This window comes from Culex pipiens, chromosome 2, assembly GCF_016801865.2.
Source record: "Culex pipiens pallens isolate TS chromosome 2, TS_CPP_V2, whole genome shotgun sequence".
NCBI classification, from domain to species: domain Eukaryota; kingdom Metazoa; phylum Arthropoda; class Insecta; order Diptera; family Culicidae; genus Culex; species Culex pipiens.
In genome coordinates, this window is record NC_068938.1 from 91905977 (window position 1) to 91929229 (window position 23253).

The 23253-nt window shown below is 42.8% G+C and overlaps 3 protein-coding genes across 3 annotated transcripts in view; all 3 read right to left on the reverse strand.

Moving 5' to 3' along the window:
* LOC120428542 (protein shuttle craft) overlaps positions 1 to 18042 on the reverse strand; it is a 40549-nt gene extending 22507 nt beyond the window's left edge. Inside the window, exons 1-3 of the mRNA XM_039593574.2 lie at positions 17884 to 18042; positions 8475 to 11119; positions 4770 to 4967 (exon numbers count right to left, since the gene is read on the reverse strand). Coding sequence (XP_039449508.2) covers positions 4770 to 4967; positions 8475 to 10981 — 2705 coding nt within the window. The 5' untranslated portion in view covers positions 10982 to 11119; positions 17884 to 18042. The remainder of the gene's footprint in view (positions 1 to 4769; positions 4968 to 8474; positions 11120 to 17883) is intronic.
* A 559-nt stretch (positions 18043 to 18601) lies between these two features.
* Positions 18602 to 21028, reverse strand: LOC120428539 (uncharacterized protein K02A2.6-like). Its single transcript, XM_039593570.1, has one exon. It carries the CDS (start codon positions 21026 to 21028, stop codon positions 18602 to 18604), a length of 2427 nt encoding a protein of 808 aa, XP_039449504.1.
* LOC120428543 (uncharacterized) lies at positions 20948 to 23194 on the reverse strand. The gene is made up of 2 exons (XM_039593575.2): positions 22746 to 23194; positions 20948 to 22686 (listed from the first exon to the last, which is right to left on the reverse strand). Exon 2 carries the CDS (start codon positions 22647 to 22649, stop codon positions 21060 to 21062), a length of 1590 nt encoding a protein of 529 aa, XP_039449509.1. The 5' UTR covers positions 22650 to 22686; positions 22746 to 23194; the 3' UTR covers positions 20948 to 21059.
* Between the last annotated feature and the right edge of the window lie 59 nt (positions 23195 to 23253).

Genomic DNA, 23253 nt, shown 5'->3' on the forward strand with positions numbered 1-23253 from the left:
AAACAAAACACATAACATTAAAACTTTAAAAATTGAATATAAAAATATCTAGATTTAAAAATTTAAAATCTAAAACTGAAATAATAATTAAAAATTTAAAATCTAAAACTGAAAAAAAAAGTTCAAGATGGTATGTCAGAGACATAACCGAAAGACATAGGACCAAACATTTTGAATGAGTTTTTGGATTGCTAGTGAAATCTGGAATAAGATTATTGTATTTTGTTTCATAGATTTGTCGGCAAAATTGTCCTAAATGTTCCCCCAAGGTGAACCTTCCATGAGGGTACGGCAACTCCAGGTTGTGACCACTACTGTCGAAATGGCCATTTGCAGGTTCAATATCAAAACAATGAATTTTGATACCCATATTGCAACAACTCGTATGTTTCGGTTAATGTTACCCTTGGCCCAAGAGGAACCTGCTTTGAGGGCACCGGCCACTCCAGGTTGTGGCCACGACTGTCGAAATGTCAATTTTCATTTTCAGTATCAAAAACCATGAATTTTGATACCCATATTGCCACAACTCGTATGGTTCCGTGAATGTCACCCCAGGCTCCGGGGGAACCTGCTTTGAGATCACCGGCCACTCCAGGTTGTGGCCACCACTGTCGAAATGGCCATTTTCATGTTCAGTATCAAAAACCATGAATTTTGATACCCATATTGCCACAACTCGTATGGTTCCGTGAATGTCACCCCAGGCCCCGGGGAAACTTATTTGAGGGCACCGGCCACTCCAGGTTTTGGCCACCACTGGCGTAAACGAAATCTTCGAATGAATTGGGGGAAGCTTCCTGACTGACCCGGCTGCTCATCCCGGGGCCGTGACCAATTACACGAGCTCGTAGTAGATTCGTTGTACTAACCCGTACAACAGGGCTACAACAATTTTCAAACAGTCTACTAGGTTAAGCAATTTTACTCCACTGCCTAAAAGTTGCCTCCGCTGGCGGTTTTGCTCGTCCCCGGGTGTATCTGTAGTTGGTCGCAGTCTCTGATGGCCTTTTCAGGTGACGAATTTAGATACATCAATCGAACATCCGTGGAAGGGAAACTCGACGCATCGAACCCAATCAGCGTGTACCATGAAACGGGAGTGTGTGTGTATGTGTTTGTGAACGCGCATTTGGCAATTTTCTTGAATCTGCCATCCTACGGCATTTGGTGTGTCATTCTACGGCATTCGCACACAATTTGCCCTCTTCGGTGCTGCTCTCCGATTCTCTCTCTCTCTCTAGAAAATAATGGTAATTTTTCAGAAGAAATCCTTCTCCGGAAGAGAGAATTTGCGTTGCTAGGGCTCTCTCTCTCCCTGCTGCTGCTGCTTCACCCGTCTGCGGCTCAGATATTATGAGCCGACCCGACTTGTTCAGCATCTCGGTGGCAACTAAGTGGAGTGGAAAGGGTAGAACGCATTTTTATACTTCGCCTTCGCTATTACTTCCCCTCTTTTCACGATCGTCGACGACTAGTTCTGCTGCGGCGGTTTGTTAGCTATTTCTAAGCATTTTAAAACATTGAATTGCTTGAATAGTTATACTATTCTGCCAATACTGAGAATTTTATAGAAAATTGCTGAAGGTTTTCCGAATCGAATGGTCCAAAAATTATGTAATTCCAATGTGTCTGGATGAAGATATTACCGTTTGAAATAACGTTCGCCAATGTGACGCTTGGGATCGAAATTTTGAACTGGCCCCCCAGTATAGTAAGTAGAGACATAGTCCTATGTCAAAAACTAAAGTTCAGGTAGTATAGCATAGCATTGGTGTCTACCCGTAGCTGCTACTTCGTTATTGACCAGGACCCCCAAACACAGATGAAAAGTAGGAACCAATCATCACCCCTTCGCAATTTTCAAAGATCCCTATTGTGCTGATCAATACCGACGCCGGCCACGACCAGAGGTAAGACACGAGGAAGTGGATGGGAATGTTAGTCCGATACTTGAGTGATGGGACCGCTAAATCGACTGCGTCTCCGACAAAGTATCACATGAGTTTTGAGGGGTTAGTAAGATGGGTATGAGGTCAGGAGTCACTGTGGTAGGTGATGCGACCATAAGCAATTTGTTTATCGGTTGAAATTTTAAAAATCTTAGGCAGCCGGCTGCGGATTTAAATATAGTATTTAAATATAGAATTATTTCGACCGCGGTTCTCCAGAAGTTCTCCGTCGGCGTGCCTTCCGATCAACGGTGATGTAGGAAGGGCTTCATTTATTGAAATGATTTTATATCATGAGCCTTAAAAAATATTCGACGCCGTGCCTTCCAATCATCGATGATATGGAAAGGACTTAATCCAGCAATACGACTTGCTAGTCAAAAAAATAGGTACGTTTTTATAGAAAACTATAAAAAGAGAACAACACAAAAAAAACTCATCGGCCAACGAACGCGAGTGAAAAAAAAACAATGAAAAAAAGAAGAAGGTAAAAAAACAGAACTGCGCGTCCCGAAAAGCATCACACTAATGATGCTATTATTTAATTATAATGACCAATCAACGAATGCACTCGAACAGCGACACAAAAGAGACGGAAAATAACACGAAAAAACAGGACTGCGCACCCACACAGGCACCGCACTACTGATGCCATTCAATAAAACAAAAAACTAAAGTTCAGGTATTTAAAAATTATTTTTTTTTAATTTAATAATTCTAATGTATAAAAAACAAAATTTTAAGAATTTATAATTTTCAAATTCAAAATTAAATTTAATTTAAAAATTCAAATATAAAAAAAACAAAATTTAAAAAAAAATCTAAAATTTTAAAACCTTTAATTTTTTTTAATTTTTGGTTTTGATTTTTGTGTTTTTTTTATATTTGAAATTTTGATTTTTAGAATGAAATATATAAAATTGAAGTTTAAAATTATGAAATTTTTGTTTTTTTTTAATATTTTAATTAAAAGAATTTTATAATTATAAAATTTGGAATTTTTCAATTCAATTCAATTTGTGTTTTTATTAGAATTTAGCAGTTCTGTTCCAGGATGCTACATTTGCAATTCAGAGATTTGGAGAACCTTTCAACTGAGATCAATTCATAAGCCTTTGCAGGGAGGGTACATATTTCTACGTTTAGATTTTGCTAGCTGAGTGCTCTTTTAGGGAAAATGAATAAATGAATTTAAGATTTTTAAATTATTTTAATTTTAGATTTCCTTATTTTTTAACTTTGACTTTTTGTAATTTGATTTCGTTGTATGTTTTAGATTTTGTAATTTTAAATAATTTAATCTTATATTGAATTTTAAATTATTTGATTTTTCAATTTTGATTTTCTGTTTTCTTTTAATATTTTAATTTTGGAATTTAAGATTTCTAAAATTGAATTTTTCAATTATGTGCTTTAAAATTTTTGAGTTAATTTTTTTTTATTTTTGAATCATTTTTATTTTTAAATTGAAATGGAATGTTTGATTTTTTGAAAACGAGTTTCGAGAACATCGTGATTTTCTCGATCGTCAATCGTAGTTTGTCGATAATAGATAGAGCAATAGCGATCGAATGATCTTAATCTACTATCGACAAAAATACGACTTAGGGCCTATACGCAGCTCCAAAGGAAAGGGGTCAAGAAACAGCTTTACGAACAGTAGAACAAAGCATAAGTAGCGATTACATGGGGCTTTTCTTCACCCTCTCTGGTTTGCTTGTGCTGCCGCACACTGACTATCCCACAAAATTCACAACCAATCATTAACCTACCCCCACATCTACTCCCCATCAATCCCACAACCCCAACCTCCCAAAACCTAATCCTACCAACTACACCCTTCCTCACAATAACCAAAACACCCCACCACTCATCTCCTTCTTCTATTTCCAACCCTAACTTCTCCACCCAAATATCCATTAAAATCACCCAAATTCAACAAACCCACAATTCAATCACCCCCACAAAATTCCATTCCCCCCAACACCCCCTCCCCCCCACCCACATTTACAAGCTTCCAAATCCCCTACTCCCACCATCCACAAATCTCCCAATTCTCCAAAAATCACATTCCACCATCCAAACCCCAACTCATAAAATCCATCTACCCCTCCCCCCAAAAATACAACCTTTAACCCCATACCCCATCACAATACCCACCAACAAAACCAACCACAACTTAAAAACAAAACAAAATCCACCCCAACCCCCCCCATCCCCCACTCTAATTATAAATTCCCCTCCACCCACCAAACCTATTACTCCTACAACCAACTCCACCTCCCCCCATCTCCAAATAAAAAAACCCCCTAAATTCCAACCCATCCCCCCCCCCTAAATCACTAACCCTCCCCACCCACCAATACATTCCCACACCCTCCCTCCCATAATCCTCCCCCCTACCTACTAATCCCACCCATTCCCCCCCCCCACTCCCTACTCTTTCCCCCCCCCTTCCCTCATACCCAAATTCCTCTCCACTAAAATTCCTAACATCCCCCTTCTAACCTCAATTTCCCCTCACCCCCCTTCCTATTCCTAAAACCTAATTCAACCACCAAACTTCACCATCACTTACTCCCAACTTCTACTCCCCCCCCCACCCTCCCTATAAACCCCCCCATCTTACCATCTACCTCCCCACCCCTCTACCCCCAATCCACTTCACTTCTTATTCCCCCCCCCCCTAAACTTAATTTAACTCTAATATCCTCTCCCTCTCTCATCCCTCCCCATCTCCCCCCAAACTATCACCCCTATTCTACAAACTCTTACCACCCCTTTCCTTCCCCCTCTCTCCTCAAAATTATAAATCATTCCTTGGCCAGCTTAACCAGCTCGCTCAGCCGGTCGTGGATCATCTTGATCAGGGCGGGGTCCTTTTTGGCGTACGTCCGCAGGAACTCGGAGTAGTTGGGCTGCAGCTTGGACGACAGGTCCGGGTTGCGGATCTGCAGTCCGATGGCGAGCCGGCGGTTGCGCTCCAGCGTGCGGCACTCGTCGTTGCATTCTAGGCTGGAATTGGCAAGATAGGATAAAATTTGATTATTTCAGTTAGAGATATTTACATACTAAGAATAATTGATTTAATTTCGTTATTTTTGTTGAAACCTATGAAAATGCGCATTCAAATCCCGATCAATTTAGTTCTTATATCATTCTCAAATCAGAATGCATCTGTTATTTCAAAGTTATTGTAGAGTACGCACTTGGTTAGGAACCGCTCAAGAAATGTTTAAGGTGAACCTGGACGTCGGACGTTTACAGAACTTCTAGGCGATTTAAATCATTTTTTTCATCTCGACAGAGCGCTTACGGCTTATTTACCGTCTGCCAAAAAGAGAACTTTCTAAGATACGGTTTTTTCAAAAATACGTATTTCCGCGATTACAAACTCCTGATCCACTTAATTAGATTTTTGGACCCGACAGTTTGCTTGCCACCGTCCTTTTTCTTATATGCAATAAACAGAACACGTTAACGTTACGGCATTTTCTTTAAAACTGCTTTTGAAAACTCGAGTCGTGGAATCAATATGGCGGACCTTCCCGTATTGCCTTAAATGGGCAGCAGCTGTAGAGAAAGTAAACCAGAGAGGGTGGAGAAAAGCCCCAAGAAATCACTCCCTCTTTTTTGTTCTGCTGTTCGTTAAACTGTTTCTGACCCCTTTCTTTTAGGGCTGCGAGATTCATTTTTTTTATGCGGTACTCGTTCGGAACCTGGACATTTTTTAACTGGGCGCTTGATTTCTAAAAAAGTATGTACGTGGTTTTTGGATGGTCCCCATACATAGGATTAATTTTTTTAACTTAACAAAATTGTTTTGTTTTTTTATGAAGGCTGCTTCATGATTTTGATTTTATTTTGTAAACTTTCTTTGAGTTTCATTTTGTGTTTTGATTTTGAACAACAGAAAAAAAAATCAAAAAAGTGCAACTGAGAAAAACGCGGTTGAAATTTTTCAACCGATTTCTGTGTTTCTACGCATAATTGTCCCGGGGGACCCCTATTGTCCCTAATCGTCCCAGTTAGCAGTTTATCACCCTTATTTGTAATTCTCTTGCTAAACAATTAATAAAAAGGACATAATGATTCGTAAAACTGTGGATTCCGTGATAGAAAATACTTGGTGGGACAATTATGCGTAGAAATGCAGCAATGGAACAAACAGACTTGGTGTTGTTTTTGAAGAATCTCCGAACAAAGTATCAAATTTTATGTGTTTTTATGAAAGTATACGTAAAACTAAATTCAAAAATGACATGGGACAATTATGCGTAGATCGGCAGTAATTTACTCTAAAGTGATTTAGAATTTTCAAATCCGAGATGGCGGTCAAAATGGCGATGATGAAATATTGAAAACAAAACATTTTTAAATTTTACAGGCAATACACCATTTATATTTGACTAAAATGCTAAAATGGGGTCGCAGAACTCGAATTTGATATTTAAACTTAAGGGGTTACATACATGTAGAAAATCGCAAAATTTCATATTACAGAAAAATTTATTGAATCCACTAAAAAGATGATTTTCAATCACTCCTGAAAGTTTCATGAAGATATTTCATGATTAAACAGAGTTAGAGACGATTTTAAGCTCAACATTTTGCCGTGCGCAAAGCGGACTGTCAAACTTTCTGAGCGTTTTTCTCGAAACACCGAGTTGATTTACGGGTGCCACGATATCTCGAGATGGGATGGACCAAATTGGCTGAAATTCAGGGTGAAGACTCTCAAGATATATCCCGTGTGCATGACGAAGCCCGATTTTAAAATTTTGCTTTTTTAAAAAATACAAAAATCAAAAATTGACGATTTTTTATATGAAAAACACAAAAATATTTTTATCTTTTTTTAAAATAATCTTTTTGAAAATCGGCCTTCGTCATGCACACAGGACCGGTTTAACGAGTCTTTACCAAAATTTTGAGCCGATTTGGTCAAGGCAGTGTTGAGATATCGTGGCACCCGTTTTTTGAAACTGCTAACTTCAAATAGCTATATCTCGGAAATGATACAGCCAAATGTCTTCAAATTTGTTTTGATAATAGATGAAAATGCATATTTTAATGCTCTGAAAACAGATTATAAATAAAACTAAGTGTGTGCTGACACCAACCTCTGACTGTTTTGTCGATTTACATGTATGTAACCCCTTAAAGTAAGCAAATAAATAAATACGATTTTTTTTGTTCGTGATTCTATCATCCGAAGTCCCAAACAAACCATCGGATAATCGAACTTAATCGAAACTTCGGATCGAGGCATCAGATAATCGAGTCTGGACTGTAGTTGAAATTTTTTTGTTAAGGTGGTACAACTTTTCCCTTGACAACTAGACATGTTCAATTCTTGACTTTTTTTTGATAAGGTCCTATAAACAAAAGTAAACATTGAGTGTATCCCGCTTACTCCGATGGACTTTGACATAAGGTGTGAAAGGGATACACTCAATGTTTACATTTGTTTATAGGACCTTATCAAAAAAAAGTCAAGAATTGAAGATATGTCGAGTATAAATTTGCATCTTTTTACATTAAAATGTCTGCAACTGTTGACCCAAAAGTCCAAATTGACTCGTCAAAAAATAAAAAAAAATGTTTGAAGATCTGTTTTCTCTAAAACATAACCTTGCATTGCCACTTTCAAAAAAACTGATTTTTGAAGGTTTCCTCAGATGCTTTCTCTAAATTTGGTCGTAGAAGGCGTAGAATGCGAGTTTAAATTTTGGTGTCTTAGAGAAACTTGCTTAGATTGACAAACTTAACAACTTTCTACAGACAATACAAATCCAAAAATATTCCTGTTCAAAGTCACTGTAATTCTAAACCAAACCAAAAATTGCCCTTTCAATTTGCGACAACTCTTCTAGAGACACCAATATTCCAAAACATCACAATTTTTCGGAAAATCAATTTTCCACTTAATTTTGCGATCTGGACCACTGTGTGCGGGGTTATGTCAGCCGGTAAAATAATTTTTGGGGTAGATAGTTTAAAATTAGCAAAAGCAACAAAAAAAAAAAAACAGAACTTTGTAAGTTACGACATTTTCCCTAAAGATGCTTCCAAAAACTCGAGTCGTGATGTCAGTATGGCCCAGCTTTCCCGTTTCAACTTAATGTGGGAACACCCAGTATCTGGGAAGACCAAAAAACATAAAAGTTCATTTTCTACTCGAAATTAGGGCATTTAGGTAAAAATAACAATAATTTGGGATAACTCAGTGTTTTGGCATTTCAACGCGGCCTACAAAATTCTCTCCTAGATCCTCTCTGAAAGAAGTTTGGCAGACTAATCAAAATGACACGATGTTTTCAAAATGTAGAGAATTTGCAAGCAAAATGAGCGATTTCCTAACACAAACGGGAAGGTCAAGTATCTAGAACGCATGAAATCTTGTGTTTGCTAAACCCATAATTGAGTTACTAGTACCTTTGGATGAACTAAACTAACATGAACTACGTTATTCAACGCCATTCTGGTTATATCGCGGCATTTGTGTTATCAGTTACTCACGTCTTATTACTCTTCGGCTTTCCCGTGCCCAGGATGTCGCTCAGCTCGACCGATCCGCCGCGCTGCATTTCCTGCATCGACGAGGCCAGCTGGGCCGACGTGATGCGGCGGTACTCTTTGCTAAAGTCGTGACACGTGCGCATCTGCTTCCGGTTGCCACACTCGCACGTCACCTCGACCATCTCCCGGCAGGGCAGATCCGGCGGACAGTCGCCCTCGTGGCACGGCGCCTTGCACTGGTGGGCGCAGGTCGTGCGCGTTTTGGTGCAACTCTGGCGACACACTTCGTGCTCGGCGGTTTGGCATCCGTTTTCGTGGCACGGTTTGATGCACGTGTGGCGGCCACACGGGAGGGGTTTGGCGCAGGCGAGGCCACAGCTGAAGGAACTTTGGTAGCAGGGGATTGTTTTGCGCTGTTCGTGTTTGCCGTAGCAGTGCTGGGTGGTGAGGACGACACAGGGCGGGCAGTTGGGTTCGGAGTGACAGTTGTGGAGGACTGGGTGGGAGCAGGGGTGCTGGCGGGAGCAGGGTTTGTTGCAGGGAGGTTTGCTCGTTCCGCAAGGCACCGGCGGGAAGATGACGGCAGCGCCGCACTCGCAGGTCAGTTCGTCGAAGGAGACCCGGTGGCAGGTGCTGCACGAGCCGCGGTGGCACGGTTTGTCGCAGCGATGCCGGCCACAGGTGAGGGCTTGCGAGCAGGTCTTGGTGCAGATGTGATCGTAGTCGATGCAGCATTCCTGGTTGCATTTGTGCTTGGCGCAGCTTCTCATCCGCGTGCAGCGTTTCTTGCAGCGAGCGTCGTCGGCTCGCGTTTGCAGCTGTTTGCACTTGATTTGCTGGTCCATGTGGCCGCAGCGGCACTTGACCATTGTGGTCTTGTTGCAAGGGGGGCACTCGTCCAGATGGCATTTGGCAGAGCACACGTGACGAGCGCCGGGACTTCCGCAAGGGAGCTGTTTGCCGCAGACGGCTTTGCAGATCGGGATCGGATCCAGACAGCTTTCGCGTTCGCCCTTGACGATGGCCTGTTTGCCACAGGGACAGGACGTGACCAGGGTCGGCGAGAGGACGCATTCTCCGCAGGGACCTGCGTGACACACCTTGGTACAGGCGTGATTGTTACAGCTCAGCTGGGCATCGCAAACTGCCTCGCAGCTGAACCGGGTGTTGTCCAGGTTGGACACCGTGCAGGTGACCTGCTTCTTCTGCTTGCCACAGTGACACTCGTGTTCCAGCGTTTCTCCACACTCGGCACAGTCGCCCACGTGGCACTTTTGCTGGCACGTGTGAATTTCGCAGTTGAGCGGTTTCGCGCAGATCGCTTCGCACGCGATGTCGTCCTTTTGGCTGCACTGCAGCGGCTTCGTCGTACGACCACACCCACAGCTACGCTGAACCATCGCCTGACACGGTGGACACGGTCCCGGATGGCAAAGCAGCGTGCACGGATGTTCGCACAGATCTTCCCGGCCGCACAGTTCCCCGCACGAGTGGGCCACGTCACTGCGGTTGTACTGCGGGTTCTTCTGCTTGCCACAGAAGCAGTAATAATCCCGCGGGATCTTCTTCGACACGTTCTGACAGGCCGGACAGCGCCAACCGTCGTCCGACCGGGACGAATTGGCCCACTTGGTGGTGCAGTTCAGGTGAAGAATGTGATAGCAGTTGAGGCAGGACCAAACCGACTGCGTCGGACGGACGAGCTCGCAGCACACGAGACACTCGACCCGGCACGAGTCCAGCTCACGGATCAGCTTCTCGCGCTGCGAACACTTGGAGATGATGTTGGCCTCCAACTTTTCCTGTCGTGCACGCTGCCGCTGATAACCATTTGGTCGACGTTCCTTTCGTTCCGGCGCCGACGTCACAGGTTCCACCTGTCTCTGGTTCTCCTCACCTCCATTCCCCATCGGGCCCTGCTCCCTCTCATTCTTCGGACCTCTTCCCCCACCACCATTCCGGAATCTTCCTCCTCCGGCGTTTCCCTTCCATCTCCCACCACCGTTACTCTGCTGCTGCTGCTGATGTTGCTGCTGTTGGTGGTGGTTTCGCTGCTGCCGTTGCGGCCTATCCTGCTCGTAGAACCCACCTCCATCCTCCGGAGGACCATCCCGGGAATCGTTAAAGTTCCGCCCGCGACGATTCCTACCGTAATCGTCACCGCCGCCGCCACCCCCGCGGTTATTCCTCCGTCCTCCGTTGTTCCACCGCGATCCTCCTTCGTTGTACTGCCTGCGCACTCCTCCGTTGTTACCGTTCCCACCCCGGCCACCACCATTCTCCTGGGGTTGACCCCTCGGCTGGCCGGGTTCGTTCTGCCAGCGCGGTACAAACTCGGCCGCGGTCGGCTTCAAGCTGGACGACTCCACGTGGGACGACGAACCTGCTCCGCCCTGTTGCGGTTGGATGGAAGTCCGGTTGTTGAACTGCGAGATGAACTGCTCGAAGCTTTGGTGATTTTGCTGGCGTCCATTGCCGGACGAGGAACCTTCGCCGGCGTTGGCCATGATGCTGCGGGAACCGCCGGCGTACGGCGGTTTAGAGAGCGCAACGCGCGCCCGCGCTACTGGTGTTGGCGTTTAACCCCGCAAGGGGGATCAACGGGGGACGGTTGTGCGCAGATTCCGGCCGGGCGGTGTTGGTCCCTGAAAGAAAGGGGAAGGGAAAAGACGGGGTGAGATTGATGTTGGCATTAAAGTTGGAGTTTTTCAAAATGTAAAAAATAAAAAAAAAAAACATCAAATTTCCATTCTGCAAACGCGGTGTTCAAATGGGGCAGAAGGCTGTAAGAGCAATGTCGTACCGCCCCCTCGACCGCCCCTTTCAAATGTTGTTCCAGCATTCAGGATTTTCAAAATTCAAATTGCCGAAATTTAAAAATCAAACAACTAAAATTAAAATTCAGAAATTTCAAAATTTAAAATGTAAAAACTTTTTTTTCAGAAATTTCAAAATTTATGACGTTTATAATTTAAAACAATACAAAATAGTGAAATTCTAAAACTTGACAATTGGGTCCTAAAATTAAGCTTAAATTTGTGATATTATTGTTCACAACGATAAAACTAATTTTTAAAAATTAATTTTCGATTCTTCTAGACAGAAAAAGTCTTACTTGACAGCTCGTTGCAAGAGGACCAAAGTTGATCCTTCGAAAAAAATGTTGTCTTGTCATTTTTGTTTGCATAAAAATGAAAAAAAAGTGATCAGAAATTGTTTAAATTGTGTTTTTTTTTTTTTTTTTTTTTTGGGAGTGTGCTCCAGCCGCACATCGTTGATGTTGAAACCTCTAAACTGGGCCCTCGTCCTGTCACGTCCGTCAGTAGTCTTGTCGTACATTACAACTAGAATCAGATCTGCCAATGAATTAGTACACTTCGACCAAATAAACACTGACGCTGTATGGATCTGACTCTAGAATAAATGCACAGTTGTGTGTTATTCATAAGTCCAACTTATTCAATTATTCATTTAAGTCCAAATATTCATTTGCTAACTACTTTGGATTGCAAATCTAAACTTTAACCCTCTACAACCCAACCCCGCCTCTAGACGGGCTTCGATTTAAAAAATCGCCAAAAATCCATTTTTCAACCAATTTTTGATCTTCAAAAAGCATTGAAAAGAAGAACTTTTAAAATTTTGGAAAATTTTAGGGTTGGAAGTTTGACTTGTTTTATGTGACTTTGCCAATGTTTTTAAAAATGTAATTTTTTTAGGGGTCAACTTTGGCTGTGTTTTTTACTGACATTTCCTATATTTGAAGTAAAAAGAAGTATGCAGTAATTTTTCTAGTGCCCCAGACTATGCCTCTACGCATTTATTTACAATTTAAATGATAATGGTTCCATTTTATAGCAGAAAATGTGAAAAACATGCAAAAAATTGAAAAAGTTACTGTAAAAACATGAAAAAAATAGATAGGCAATATGTAATCATAGGAGGTGGTAGAGTAGGCCAAATACTACCAAAAACAAACATAAACTAAACAAGATAAATGCAAATAAAAATACAAAAAATGAAACAAGAAAAACATAAAACAAGAGAAGTAAAGTTTTTTGTAGAACAAAAGTTGCTCAAAATGACCTCCTGAACACGGGAAAAATAAAAATTTACGAAAAAAAAATTTGGGCAGTAGAGGGTTAATCTAAAATCCTCTAAACTTAATGTTCAAAAGTAAACGTTCCTTTAACTGTTGTAGTACTACTTCTATCAAAAACAATAAAAATTTATGAACTGATATTCAAATAGGATAGAAATCGCGATTTGAAAAAGAAATCACCATTTACGTCAAAAGATCCATAGTTCCTCGATTCGCAACAATGGTCGATACAACCATAATCCGAAAACCGTTAGTTCAACAGATCAACGAATTCTGTCCGATATCATTACATTATTGATTGATTGAGACTCTATGGACAATTTGACATAAAAGAATGCCTAGTATTCTACATCAATCAAAGTTTATTGACAGCATAACTCTTACTTAACAATTGCAACTAACTTTAACATCAAATAGATTTGGAAAGGACACAGGTTTATTTTAAATGCTAATGCTAAGCAACAAATTAATTGTACTATCCTGAAGACCCAACCTAAATCCCACATTGTGATAGTGAAAAAGTCACAGGAGCAGCGGTGTCTTGTGCAATTGTGATATTTTCACTATCGGAGAACTACCTAGTTCACGAAGACAGCTTATCGGTCAACGCTTAAGCCCTGGGGCTGCGACAAAGCGAGTTCTCGTAGCATGAAGTGGTGTCCATAGTGCTTATAAAAAAGAATGTATACCCAAATTTTAACAAATGCACTAGGATCAAATCATGCCCCTTGACTTTACAAGGCCCAGGGAAATTGTGTTTTTTTTTTATCGTTGTACATAAAAATTTAGATAGAGCTTTACAGGGTTGTTACGGAAAAGTCGAAAAAAAAATCCGCGCCAAATCCGCGCCGTCCCAAAACCCTATCTTCGTGGAATCCGCGCTGTGTTAAGAAAAATTAAATATTTTTTTAAATGAAATAACAAAACAAGTATTTGAGAACAAAAATTAAACTAGTTTAACGGCCAAGTAAAAAACCAAAAATATAATTTTAAATATTTTCAAATAAAGATATTTTTCATATTTAATCCCGTTGCAAATATTGTTGAAAGTTTATGTCGACCCCATGTGGATCAATCGGACCGCGCACTGGACTCCAATCCAGAGGTCGCCGGTTCGAATCCCGCGGCGGGCGCTCGAAAATTCTTTGTGTAAATATGGGTATTCGGCGCCGTCGCTCCGTGCCATACTCTCGTACACTTAGGAGCCCAGGGCGGCGAAGTCCTTGTAGATAAAAAGGAAGACACTAGTGGTTGGTACTAGCAATGGTGGCCGACAGTTATAAAGTCAACTTCGTTTTTATGTCGACCCCCCTTCAACATTGGTCCGAAAAATCAGGAAGCAAAAAAGAAGTCTAAAAATAAATAGAACTTTTCATTGGATGACAATGTACATCACAGCAAAAAAAAAATTTCTCGCAAAAAAATAAATTTCGTCTATTACCTAGATACTTAGAAATTTTGGAAACTTCATGATTGCAAAACAATCGAACAGATGCAGATGTGACGAAAACTTTAAATAAAATTTGTACCAGTCTTATAGTGACACAAATTGTAGCATTAAAAAATTTTGCAGTTCTTTTTTTATGTCCAGAGAGAGAGTTTGAGGATTTAAGAATTACTGAATTTATGAACTTAAGAATTGAAGAATTTAGGAATCTAAGAATTTAAGAATTTTGGAATTTAAGTATTTAAGAATTGAATCAAATTAACAAATCCGCGCGATCCGCGCTGTCCGTAACAACTCTGGCTTTAGGACCCTATTTTAAAAAGGTCTATTGTCTTTCATATGTTTATAGGTTCTTTTTAAGAAAAACTCGAGAATTCTAAACATCTTTTTACCTATTTTTTTTAAACATCTTAAATAATAAAACTAAAAAAATAAATCATAAATTTGTCGCCATGTCTGCCACCATCTTAAATAAAAGAAATTCCGATGATTTTATTTTCGTTTCGTTTTCGTTTTCGTTTTACGGAGCAAGGTGGGGGACGCGGCCTCAAGTCAGTCCAAGTCCGGTTTCTTGTGGAAAAAAGGGTAGTGGCCGAACTAGTATTGCATACAAAATGAACACCACCGGAAGATATAAGGGATCGGGAGGGGGAAGGTGAAAGAAAATTAGTGTAGGTGTGAGTAGTAAGAACTTGGATGACTTGAGCAGTTACGGTAATCTAAGTTTAACACTGAATAATGAAAATCTTAAATTTTGATTCAACATAAAAAGGCCTGGAGGAAATTAAGTTGTTGGTTAATTAAATAAGAAAATGTAACTAATCGCAGATTTATACAAAGGAAACCTAACATGTATATCAAATTTAAAGAAAATTAAAAAAATATGAAATCGAAAGATGAATTAACTGTTCATATTTTACAAGTTGAACACTCGTCGTTAAGACGACTATTTCGTGCCTTCCATTTTATTAGGACACACAAGCTTTGCAAACAGGAGCGTATCCCTATCATACCTTTTGTAAACTGTTATTTGAGTGGGAGAGATACACTCCTGTTTACAAAACCCATGCGCTCTTTTGAAATGTTGAGCTCTATTGGATCGTCAAACCTCCAGTAGATCCTCGATTCGCAACAATGGTCGATACAACCATAATCCGAAAACCGTTAGTTCAACAGATTAACGAATTTTGTCCGATATCATTACATTATTGATTGACCGAGACTCTATGGAAATTTTGACATATCAAAATGCTTTGTATTATTACTTAAATGGAAGTTTAAAATTTATGCACGTCACATTTTTTTAAATAAATTTCAAAATCTATTCTATCCTACAATGCCTAGAAGAGGCCTCTGTTTCTGTTGTGAGTAAGCGCTGGTTTCAGAGTTCATTTTTCAATTTAAAAGGGGTGGGAGACGACTAATTTGCTTCATGAACTCCTACTCGGCCTTGGGACCACCTCTTAAGACACTGATGGCTCCTAGCTAGAAATTAAACCTAGACACAGCGTCGAGGCCCGCTTCGCATGGCAAAAATGTTGGCTGGGGGGAAGTGATATTATCACGAAATTTTATTTTAAAGCCAACATTGCTAACGGCGTCGAGGTCCTTACTCATGCCCAAGGAAATTCCGATGATTTTATTTTGGAGCACTTTTGGAGTCATATTTTAGAGACTCAAATTTTGAGAAATATTATAATTTCAAAATTTCTAGCCGGGACCCGTGGTGTAGGGGTACGCGTGGTTGCCTCTCACCCAGTCGGCCCGGGTTCGATCTCAGAAGGTCCCGGAGGCATTTTTCGAGACGAGATTTGTCTGATCACGCCTTCCGTCGGGCGGGGAAGTAAATGTTGGCCCCGTTCAAACCTAAAGGGTTAGGTCGTTAGCTCAGTCCAGGTGTAGGAGTCGTCTCCCTGGGTCCTGCCTCGGTGGAGTCGCTGGTAGGCATTTGGACTCACAATCCAAAGGTCGTCAGTTCGAATCCAGGGGTGGGTGGAAGCTTAGGTGTAAAAAGAGGTTTGCAATAGGGTCCTAAAGCCCTATGTAATTTTTTATGTACAGCGGTAAAAAACACGCTTAAAAACCATTTCTGATCATTTTTTGTTATTTTCATGCAAAAAAAGAAGTTGACAAGACAACATTTTTTCGATGGATCAAATGGTCTCCTTGGAAAGAGCTGTCAAGTGGGAACTTTTCTGTCAAGAAGGACCGCGAGGTTAATTTTTCAAAATTGATTTAAAAATCCTTTTTAAACTCTTTGTGGTTGAACAAAGGGTCATTGTTTTCAGAACAAAGCTTTATCGTTGTAAACAATAATATCAGCAATATAAGCTTAATTTTAGGTCCCAATTTTTTCAACAATCAAGTCTTCGAACACCTAGTTTCGAGTAGGAATCTCGCAATCGAGAACGCCAAGGCAATGCTGTAGAGCGAATAATTTGAATTTTTGATTTTTATAATTTCTAAAATTTTGGCGAAGACTTCGGGAAATCGAATACGAACAACATTTTATTTTGTTTGAAATCCATAGATTTTTTAATTTTCCAATTTATTTTTATTTTTTGGAATTCCTGTTAGTTTTGGCCGATTTTTGCGTGACATTCTTTATGGATGACGTCTTTGTCATAGTCTAATAGCTCCTTCACTTTCGTTACTTTCGCCCCTTTCGCCATCAAATTTGAGTTCTGCGACCCTATTTTCGTCAAAGACATTGTGTGTGATTTTACTAAGGTGGCTCTTTCTGCCCCTTTCATAAGTTCTGAGGATTTAAATTAAATTATTTAATGAATTTCCGATGACCGGATGTCGCCTTAAAATTACTGCATAACATAATGTGAGAAAAGCATAAATTGCCTTATGATGAGTAAAGAATCAGTTTTTTTTGAATTATAAAATATGCGACAAGGCGTTTATGAATAGGTGATGGCTATTTCAATTAGAAAATAGTCATAATGCAAAAAAAGGTTCATGCAATATTGACTCCAAAGAAATCAGTAACAACATTTCAAAAGGGCGAAACCTACGATCCTGCCATTTCGGGAAAATCAACATTCAAAATTTTGCAATTCCGATCAATTCCTATTTCTTGACTTTTTTTTGATAAGGTCCTATAAACAAATGTAAACATTGAGTGTATCCCGCTTACTCCGATGGACTTTGACATAAGGTGTGAAAGGGATACACTCAATGTTTACATTTGTTTATAGGACCTTATCAAAAAAAAGTCAAGATTTCCACAAAAAAGCATGAAAACCATCAATTTTGTCAAAACGTAATAGAAAATTGCAATAATTTCATCATAGAGAGCAATTTGAAATTAATTAAGGTGTTTTTGCTATTAAAAATTGAGAAAAACAAATTACGCCTTTTTGAAGAGCATGCCTCCATTTTCGCCCCACCGTATTCGCCACCCACTCAACCAAAACAACGGTTTAGCCCGTCAGGTTACGCCGCAAAGCAAAAGTAAACAACAGATTCGCCCTTTTGTTTTTTGTTCGCCCTATTGAAAAGTAACTGTTGTTACTGAAATATCAAAAGCTAAGACTTTAAAGGATGTTCAAGGTTCGTTGCCATGTCTTCGACAATCGCTCAAGATTAGATAAGTCTCGACGGTTGCTTGCTGGCTGTATCAGACAAAGTTCGTGTAATTGCATTGTCCGCACAATTGAACCTTACCCTACCCTGCCAGCCCGCAACGGCGTGGCGTTCCGCCACCTTGCGAAATTCAGTCGCCACTTTAGAAAAAGTAGGTGAAAGTGTCTGGGCTGCACGAAAGGTGGTGAAATTTCCCCCTTCAATTATCACACTCCCTCAGCGAGCAAACGTCGTAATTTTACCCTTCCCGGATTCGTGACACTCACCTGAGCTGGAAAAGCGGAAGAAAAACGCCGGGAAAACGAGGAAACGAACGAAAAAAGTCGGGAAAACTACGGCTGGTGAAAAGTTGTACGATGTTGCACGAACTGGATGGACACCATCAAAGTCGCCATCATGACATGACTGACAGCTGCCCGAGCGAACCGGTTCGAGAAGGGTAGGGCTGTGCCAGCGAAACTTTAGTTGCACGCGTTCCCAGTCCCTGCGGAAACGTCAGGCGTCGCGACGCCTCTCTCTTTATTTTGGTTGTTGTGAAACAAATTCGCTCTTTCTCTCTTTATTTTGGTTTATTTTGCTTTTTACGTGAGCTCTCTCGCCAGAACAACGCGTAAATTCGACACACACGCAATCACATCGGCCAGAAGAAGAAAAGTCTGGCTCGCGGAATCGCGTGCAAAATATATTATTCAATAATCATTACTGGGTTTGTTTGATTAGCATTTTTCGTGTTTGCATCGTGAAAAAAAGTGTAACCTGAAAAATATTGATTAGAAATTGTGGTAGAGCCGGATTATCAGTAAATAATAAGAACCACTAACTATTACTCGATATTCAACTAGTTATTTATTTCACTCCACGAAACACGTGTATCCACTCCTGAGCTCCACACTCATCTGTCAAACCACATCTCCTGCACAGGGTGACTCACCTCAGAGCCGAGGGGCTCGTCACCACATCTCCTTCATTTTACAGAACGATAGCTTACAGCGTGAAATCTCTGAATCCTTCCGGAAGACCCGGATATCTGCGCACCGGCTTATCCGGCATGTCTTCTGGCGGTCCTGGTGCAGCAGAAGTCTCCTCTTCGGTCTGGCTGTCAGGGGTGATGACCTTCTTCAGATGCGATGCGTTGCGAAGGTAGGTCTTGTTGGTTTCCTTGTCAGTGATGGTGAAACGGGACCCTTGCTTGTTCACAACAGTGTACTCCTTGGTTCCGAAGTTCGGTGTGAGTTTGTTTCCTGGCAAGAGGTTCCGCATCAGTACGGTGTCCCCAACTGCTATCTCCGACGATTTGGCCTTGCGTTTAGCGTCCTCTATCTCTTTCCCTCTTGTTTTACGAATCAGGTCCCTGTCCTCCGTGTCAGTACTCGCTGGACGACTTGGTAGATCTCTGATTGATGGTATTTTCGAACGTATTGTCCGCCCAAAAGCCAGCTCCGTTGGTGTCTTGCCCGTGGTTGTATGCGGCGTTGTGTAGTACATCATGAGGTAGTCTTGTAAGTCAGCTTTCCAATCACGTTTCAAACTGTGACTGATCTGGAGCCTCTTGAGCAGAGAACGATTTTGCTTTTCCACCAGACCGTTTTCTTGGGGCCAGTACGGAGTGGTGAAGTTCAACGTGATTCCCCTGTCACGGCAATACCGGTCAAACTCGTCGGATGCAAACTGCCGGCCATTATCAGAAGTTATCGTCACTGGGTAACCCAGCCGTGTGAAGATTCTGTCCAACCTACTAGCCGTGTCCTTTGCCGTGATTCGCGTCATAATTTCGACCTCCTTGTACCTACTGAAATAATCAATTATAACCAGCAAATACTCGCCGGTCGGTAGCGGCCCTAGAAAATCAATCGCCACGTCTATCCAAGGATCAGTGGGCATGCGACGTCGTGCCATCGGTTCCGGTCGGTCTGGTAAGCTGGTTAAACGACACCCTTCGCAAGTTTTCACTGCTTGGAGTACCTCCTTGTCAAGACCGGGCCACCATACACGATCACGTAGTCGACTTTTCATCACTGTTTCACCCGGGTGACCCTCATGGCCCAGTTCGATCATTCGTTTGCGTAGCGCTTGTGGTACCACCAGTCTCGTTCCTCTTACTAGTATGTCTCCAACGAATCCGAGCTCGTTCTTGAAAACTTCGTAAGGCTTGGCGAGCGTGTCCTTCCAAATACCGTTTTGTAGGCTTTCGCGAACAGCAGCAAATTCCTCGTCCTGGTATGAGGCCTCTTCGATCTCCCCGGTGTCGATGGCCGCTGAGCCTGCGATCAACAGAATCAGGTAGCTGTTATCTCCGTCGAACTCGTTTGTATCGAAGGTTGTTGCGAGCCGCGAGAACGAATCAGCAATGTTGTTTACTCCTTTCTTGTAAATCACCTTGAACGTGTACGCTTGCAGCCTCAGCACCCACCTTTCCATCCGTGCGCACGGTTTCGAAAACGGAGCAAAAATCGCTTCGAGGGGTTTATGATCCGTCTCGAGTTCAAATCTGCGTCCGAGCAAGTACATCGCGTGCCGTTCAACTCCCCAGACAAGAGCTAATCCTTCTTTCTCGGTTTGAGAATATTTCATCTCAGTCGGAGTGAGGCTCTTGCTGGCGTATGAGATAATCAGCGGATTGCTGTCGTCCCAGTTGCTTCGGAATTGTACCAGCACTGCACCAAGCGCGACTGGGGATGCGTCAGCAATTAACCTTGTTCTCAACGTGTTGTCAAAATAGCTCAAAGTCTGGACGTTCGCTATCAAGTCCTTCAGCGTCACGAAAGCAACCTGATGATGCGCCTCCCAGATGAACCTGGTTCCGGTCCCGATAAGGTTCCTCAATGGGGCTGTCACGGTAGCTAAGTCCGGCAGGAATCGACCCACGTAGTTCACCAGACCCAAAAAACTCCTCAACTCCTCTGCGCTCTCCGGTGCCCGAAATGACTTTAACGCCGCCAGCTTGTCCTCAGCTGGTCTGATTCCGTTAGCCGACAGGTGATGACCCAGAAAAACGACCTCCGTCACTCCAAAGACACACTTGCTGTGATTCAACAGGACGTTCATGTCCTTGAGTATGGTCAGTACCTTCTCCAGGGCTTGATCGTGTTCGAATTTCGTCTTTCCGAACACCAAGATGTCGTCAATATAGTTCACAACATTCTTGCAGCCGGAGAGAATCTGTTCCATAATTCTTTGGAACATTTCCGACGCGCAGGATATCCCAAACAGCAGACGCTTGTAGCGATATAGTCCTTTGTGGGTGATAAACGTCGTAATGTATCTGCTGTCTTCGTCCAATTCGAGCTGGTGGAAGGCCTCCTTAATATCGAGTCTTGAGAAGAAGCGCGCTTCGGTCAACCGAGGTAGAAAGTCCTCGAAGGTTGGCATCATGTACGCTTCCCTTTTGATGGCCCGGTTTGCCAAGCGCATGTCCACGCATAGCCTGGGCTCTCCGTTGTCTTTAACGACGACTACGAGCGGTGAGACCCATTGGCTGTACGCGGTGACCTGGATTAAGGATAACAATTTGACCTTTTTCTTTTCTGGAGGCGTTTCCCCTTTTTCTGAGACTTACCTTCTCGATGATGTCGTTTCTTTCCAAATCCTTTAGTTTTGCCTCAACCTTGTCCATCAAAGCAAGCGGAGGTCGACGTGCATGCTGGCTGACAGGTACCACGGACTCGTCAATCGCGATCTTCAGTTTGATTCCCTTCATTTTAGGAAAAACGTGTCTCTCCTCCTTCCACAGCTTGTTCACTTCGACCGAGTTCGTGCTTGGGAGTCCCAGTACCAGTACCCCCATGGTCTGGGCAGTGGTCTTTCCCAGCAGCGGCTGCGAACCTCCTTTCACGACGTAGAAAGTGGCAAACTCCTCGACCTGCCTCGAGTCCTCCTTGATCGAGATGGTGCAGTCAAACATTCCTAGAACCTTCAGAGGACTAGCCTGTTTGCCATACGGCCGGAACGTTTGATCGGAGCCGTTCCGTACGTTTTTCACTTCGATTCCTTGGCGCTTCAAGCTGTCCCACGTCGTGTCGTCTACGATGTTCTTCTGCGAGCCCGAGTCAATCAACATCTGCACCGGAACTCCTCCCAAAACGACCCACAGGAACTCGTCACCGTCCCCGATGTTGTAGATGAAATTGCTTTGACCAGACGGTCCTGCTGCGGACTGATCAGGTTCGTGATGTTCGATCGCTCTCACCGAGTTAAACCGCGGTTTTTTCCAGTGCTGTGGTTGTCTGTTGTCTTCACTCTTTCGCTTAGGTGCGTATCGCGGCTTCGAGATCATTGGAGTTTGGCATTTCGTCGAGAAATGGCCGGGTTTGTTGCATTTGTAACAGGTTTGGTTTCTCGCTGGGCAACGGGTGTCGTGGCCGGTGTGCCCAGGTTTGCCGCATCGAAAGCAGATAACCGGAGGCTCACGTTGTTCAACTCGGTTGATCACTGGGTTGACGTCCACCCTCTGGGATCCAGATTCACGTCCGCCGGAAGCGAACTGCCTGATCTGGTGCTTCAGGGATCCGTGCGCGTTTACTATTCTGGTCAGCCCTTCGAGTGTTAGCTTCTCCTGCGCCAACAGCTTCTCTCTCAGATCGGGTGGTGATTGCAGGATCATCTTGTCGATGATGCCTATTTCCAGGCTCTCCTGGGCTGACGCGCCAAAATTGCACTTTTTAGCTGAGTCCATGACCCGCAGCAGGAATTTTTCCAGCGGTTCCTCTTCTTCCGGTTTCAGCGTCCAGAACAGGTTTCGCTCGAAAACGTCGTGATACTTGGCGGCGAAATATTCCTCTAGTTTGTTAAGGGCGACCTCACACGGATCGACTCCTTCTCGAGCTTCCACGTTGGCACCCGGAATCGATTCGAACACTTCCTGGACGTCAGGACCGGCCAGCGCCAGGAAAATGTTCCTCAGCCTGGTCTTGTTCTTTTCCTGGTTCGCTAGTTGCATGTACTCGAAATTCCGGCGGTACCGCTTCCATGCATCGCGCAGCTGGTTCTTCGGTAAGGTCTTGAAGTTGAATGGGGTAATGTTCCATTTGTCCATTGTGCTTATCTCTCAGTCCGCCCGTGGCGCGTGTTGCCTATTATGAATTGAAACTCATTTGTGAACATAACCTATTTCAATGCCAGTAGCACTTACTTCTTAAAAACACTCCGTGAGCTGTTTACGCCAATCTCAGTCGCTGTGCCGGTGGCCAAATCTCAGCGTGCTTTCAGCTTCCCGCCAGTGGCCGGGTCCGGTGTGCTTTTAGCTCCCGCCAGTGGCCAGGTCCGGTGTGCTTTTAGCCTCCCGCCAGTGGCCGGGTTTCGATTCTCTAGGTTTCCCGCCAGTGGCCGGGACCCGTGGTCTAGAAGACTTATCCGCCAGTGGCCGGATCGTGCGTTTCGGAACTATTCCGCCGGTGGCTGAAAGTTCTTTTCTTGCGGTATCGATCTTCAAAAGAAGGAAAACCAATGTCAACATAACCTCATTCGTTCATCTAACAACAAACATATTTTCCTCCCCAAAATCGATTTATTTTTTTTATTTTTCGAAAACCTTACCAAATGTCCGCCTTCGTCGCCAATTTGTGGTAGAGCCGGATTATCAGTAAATAATAAGAACCACTAACTATTACTCGATATTCAACTAGTTATTTATTTCACTC

Bases quoted from the DNA above. Each gene is read 5' to 3' on its own strand.
- LOC120428543 (XM_039593575.2), bottom strand. From the start codon at position 22,649: ATGGACAAATGGAACATTACCCCATTCAACTTCAAGACCTTACCGAAG.
- LOC120428539 (XM_039593570.1), bottom strand. From the start codon at position 21,028: ATGCGCTTGGCAAACCGGGCCATCAAAAGGGAAGCGTACATGATGCCA.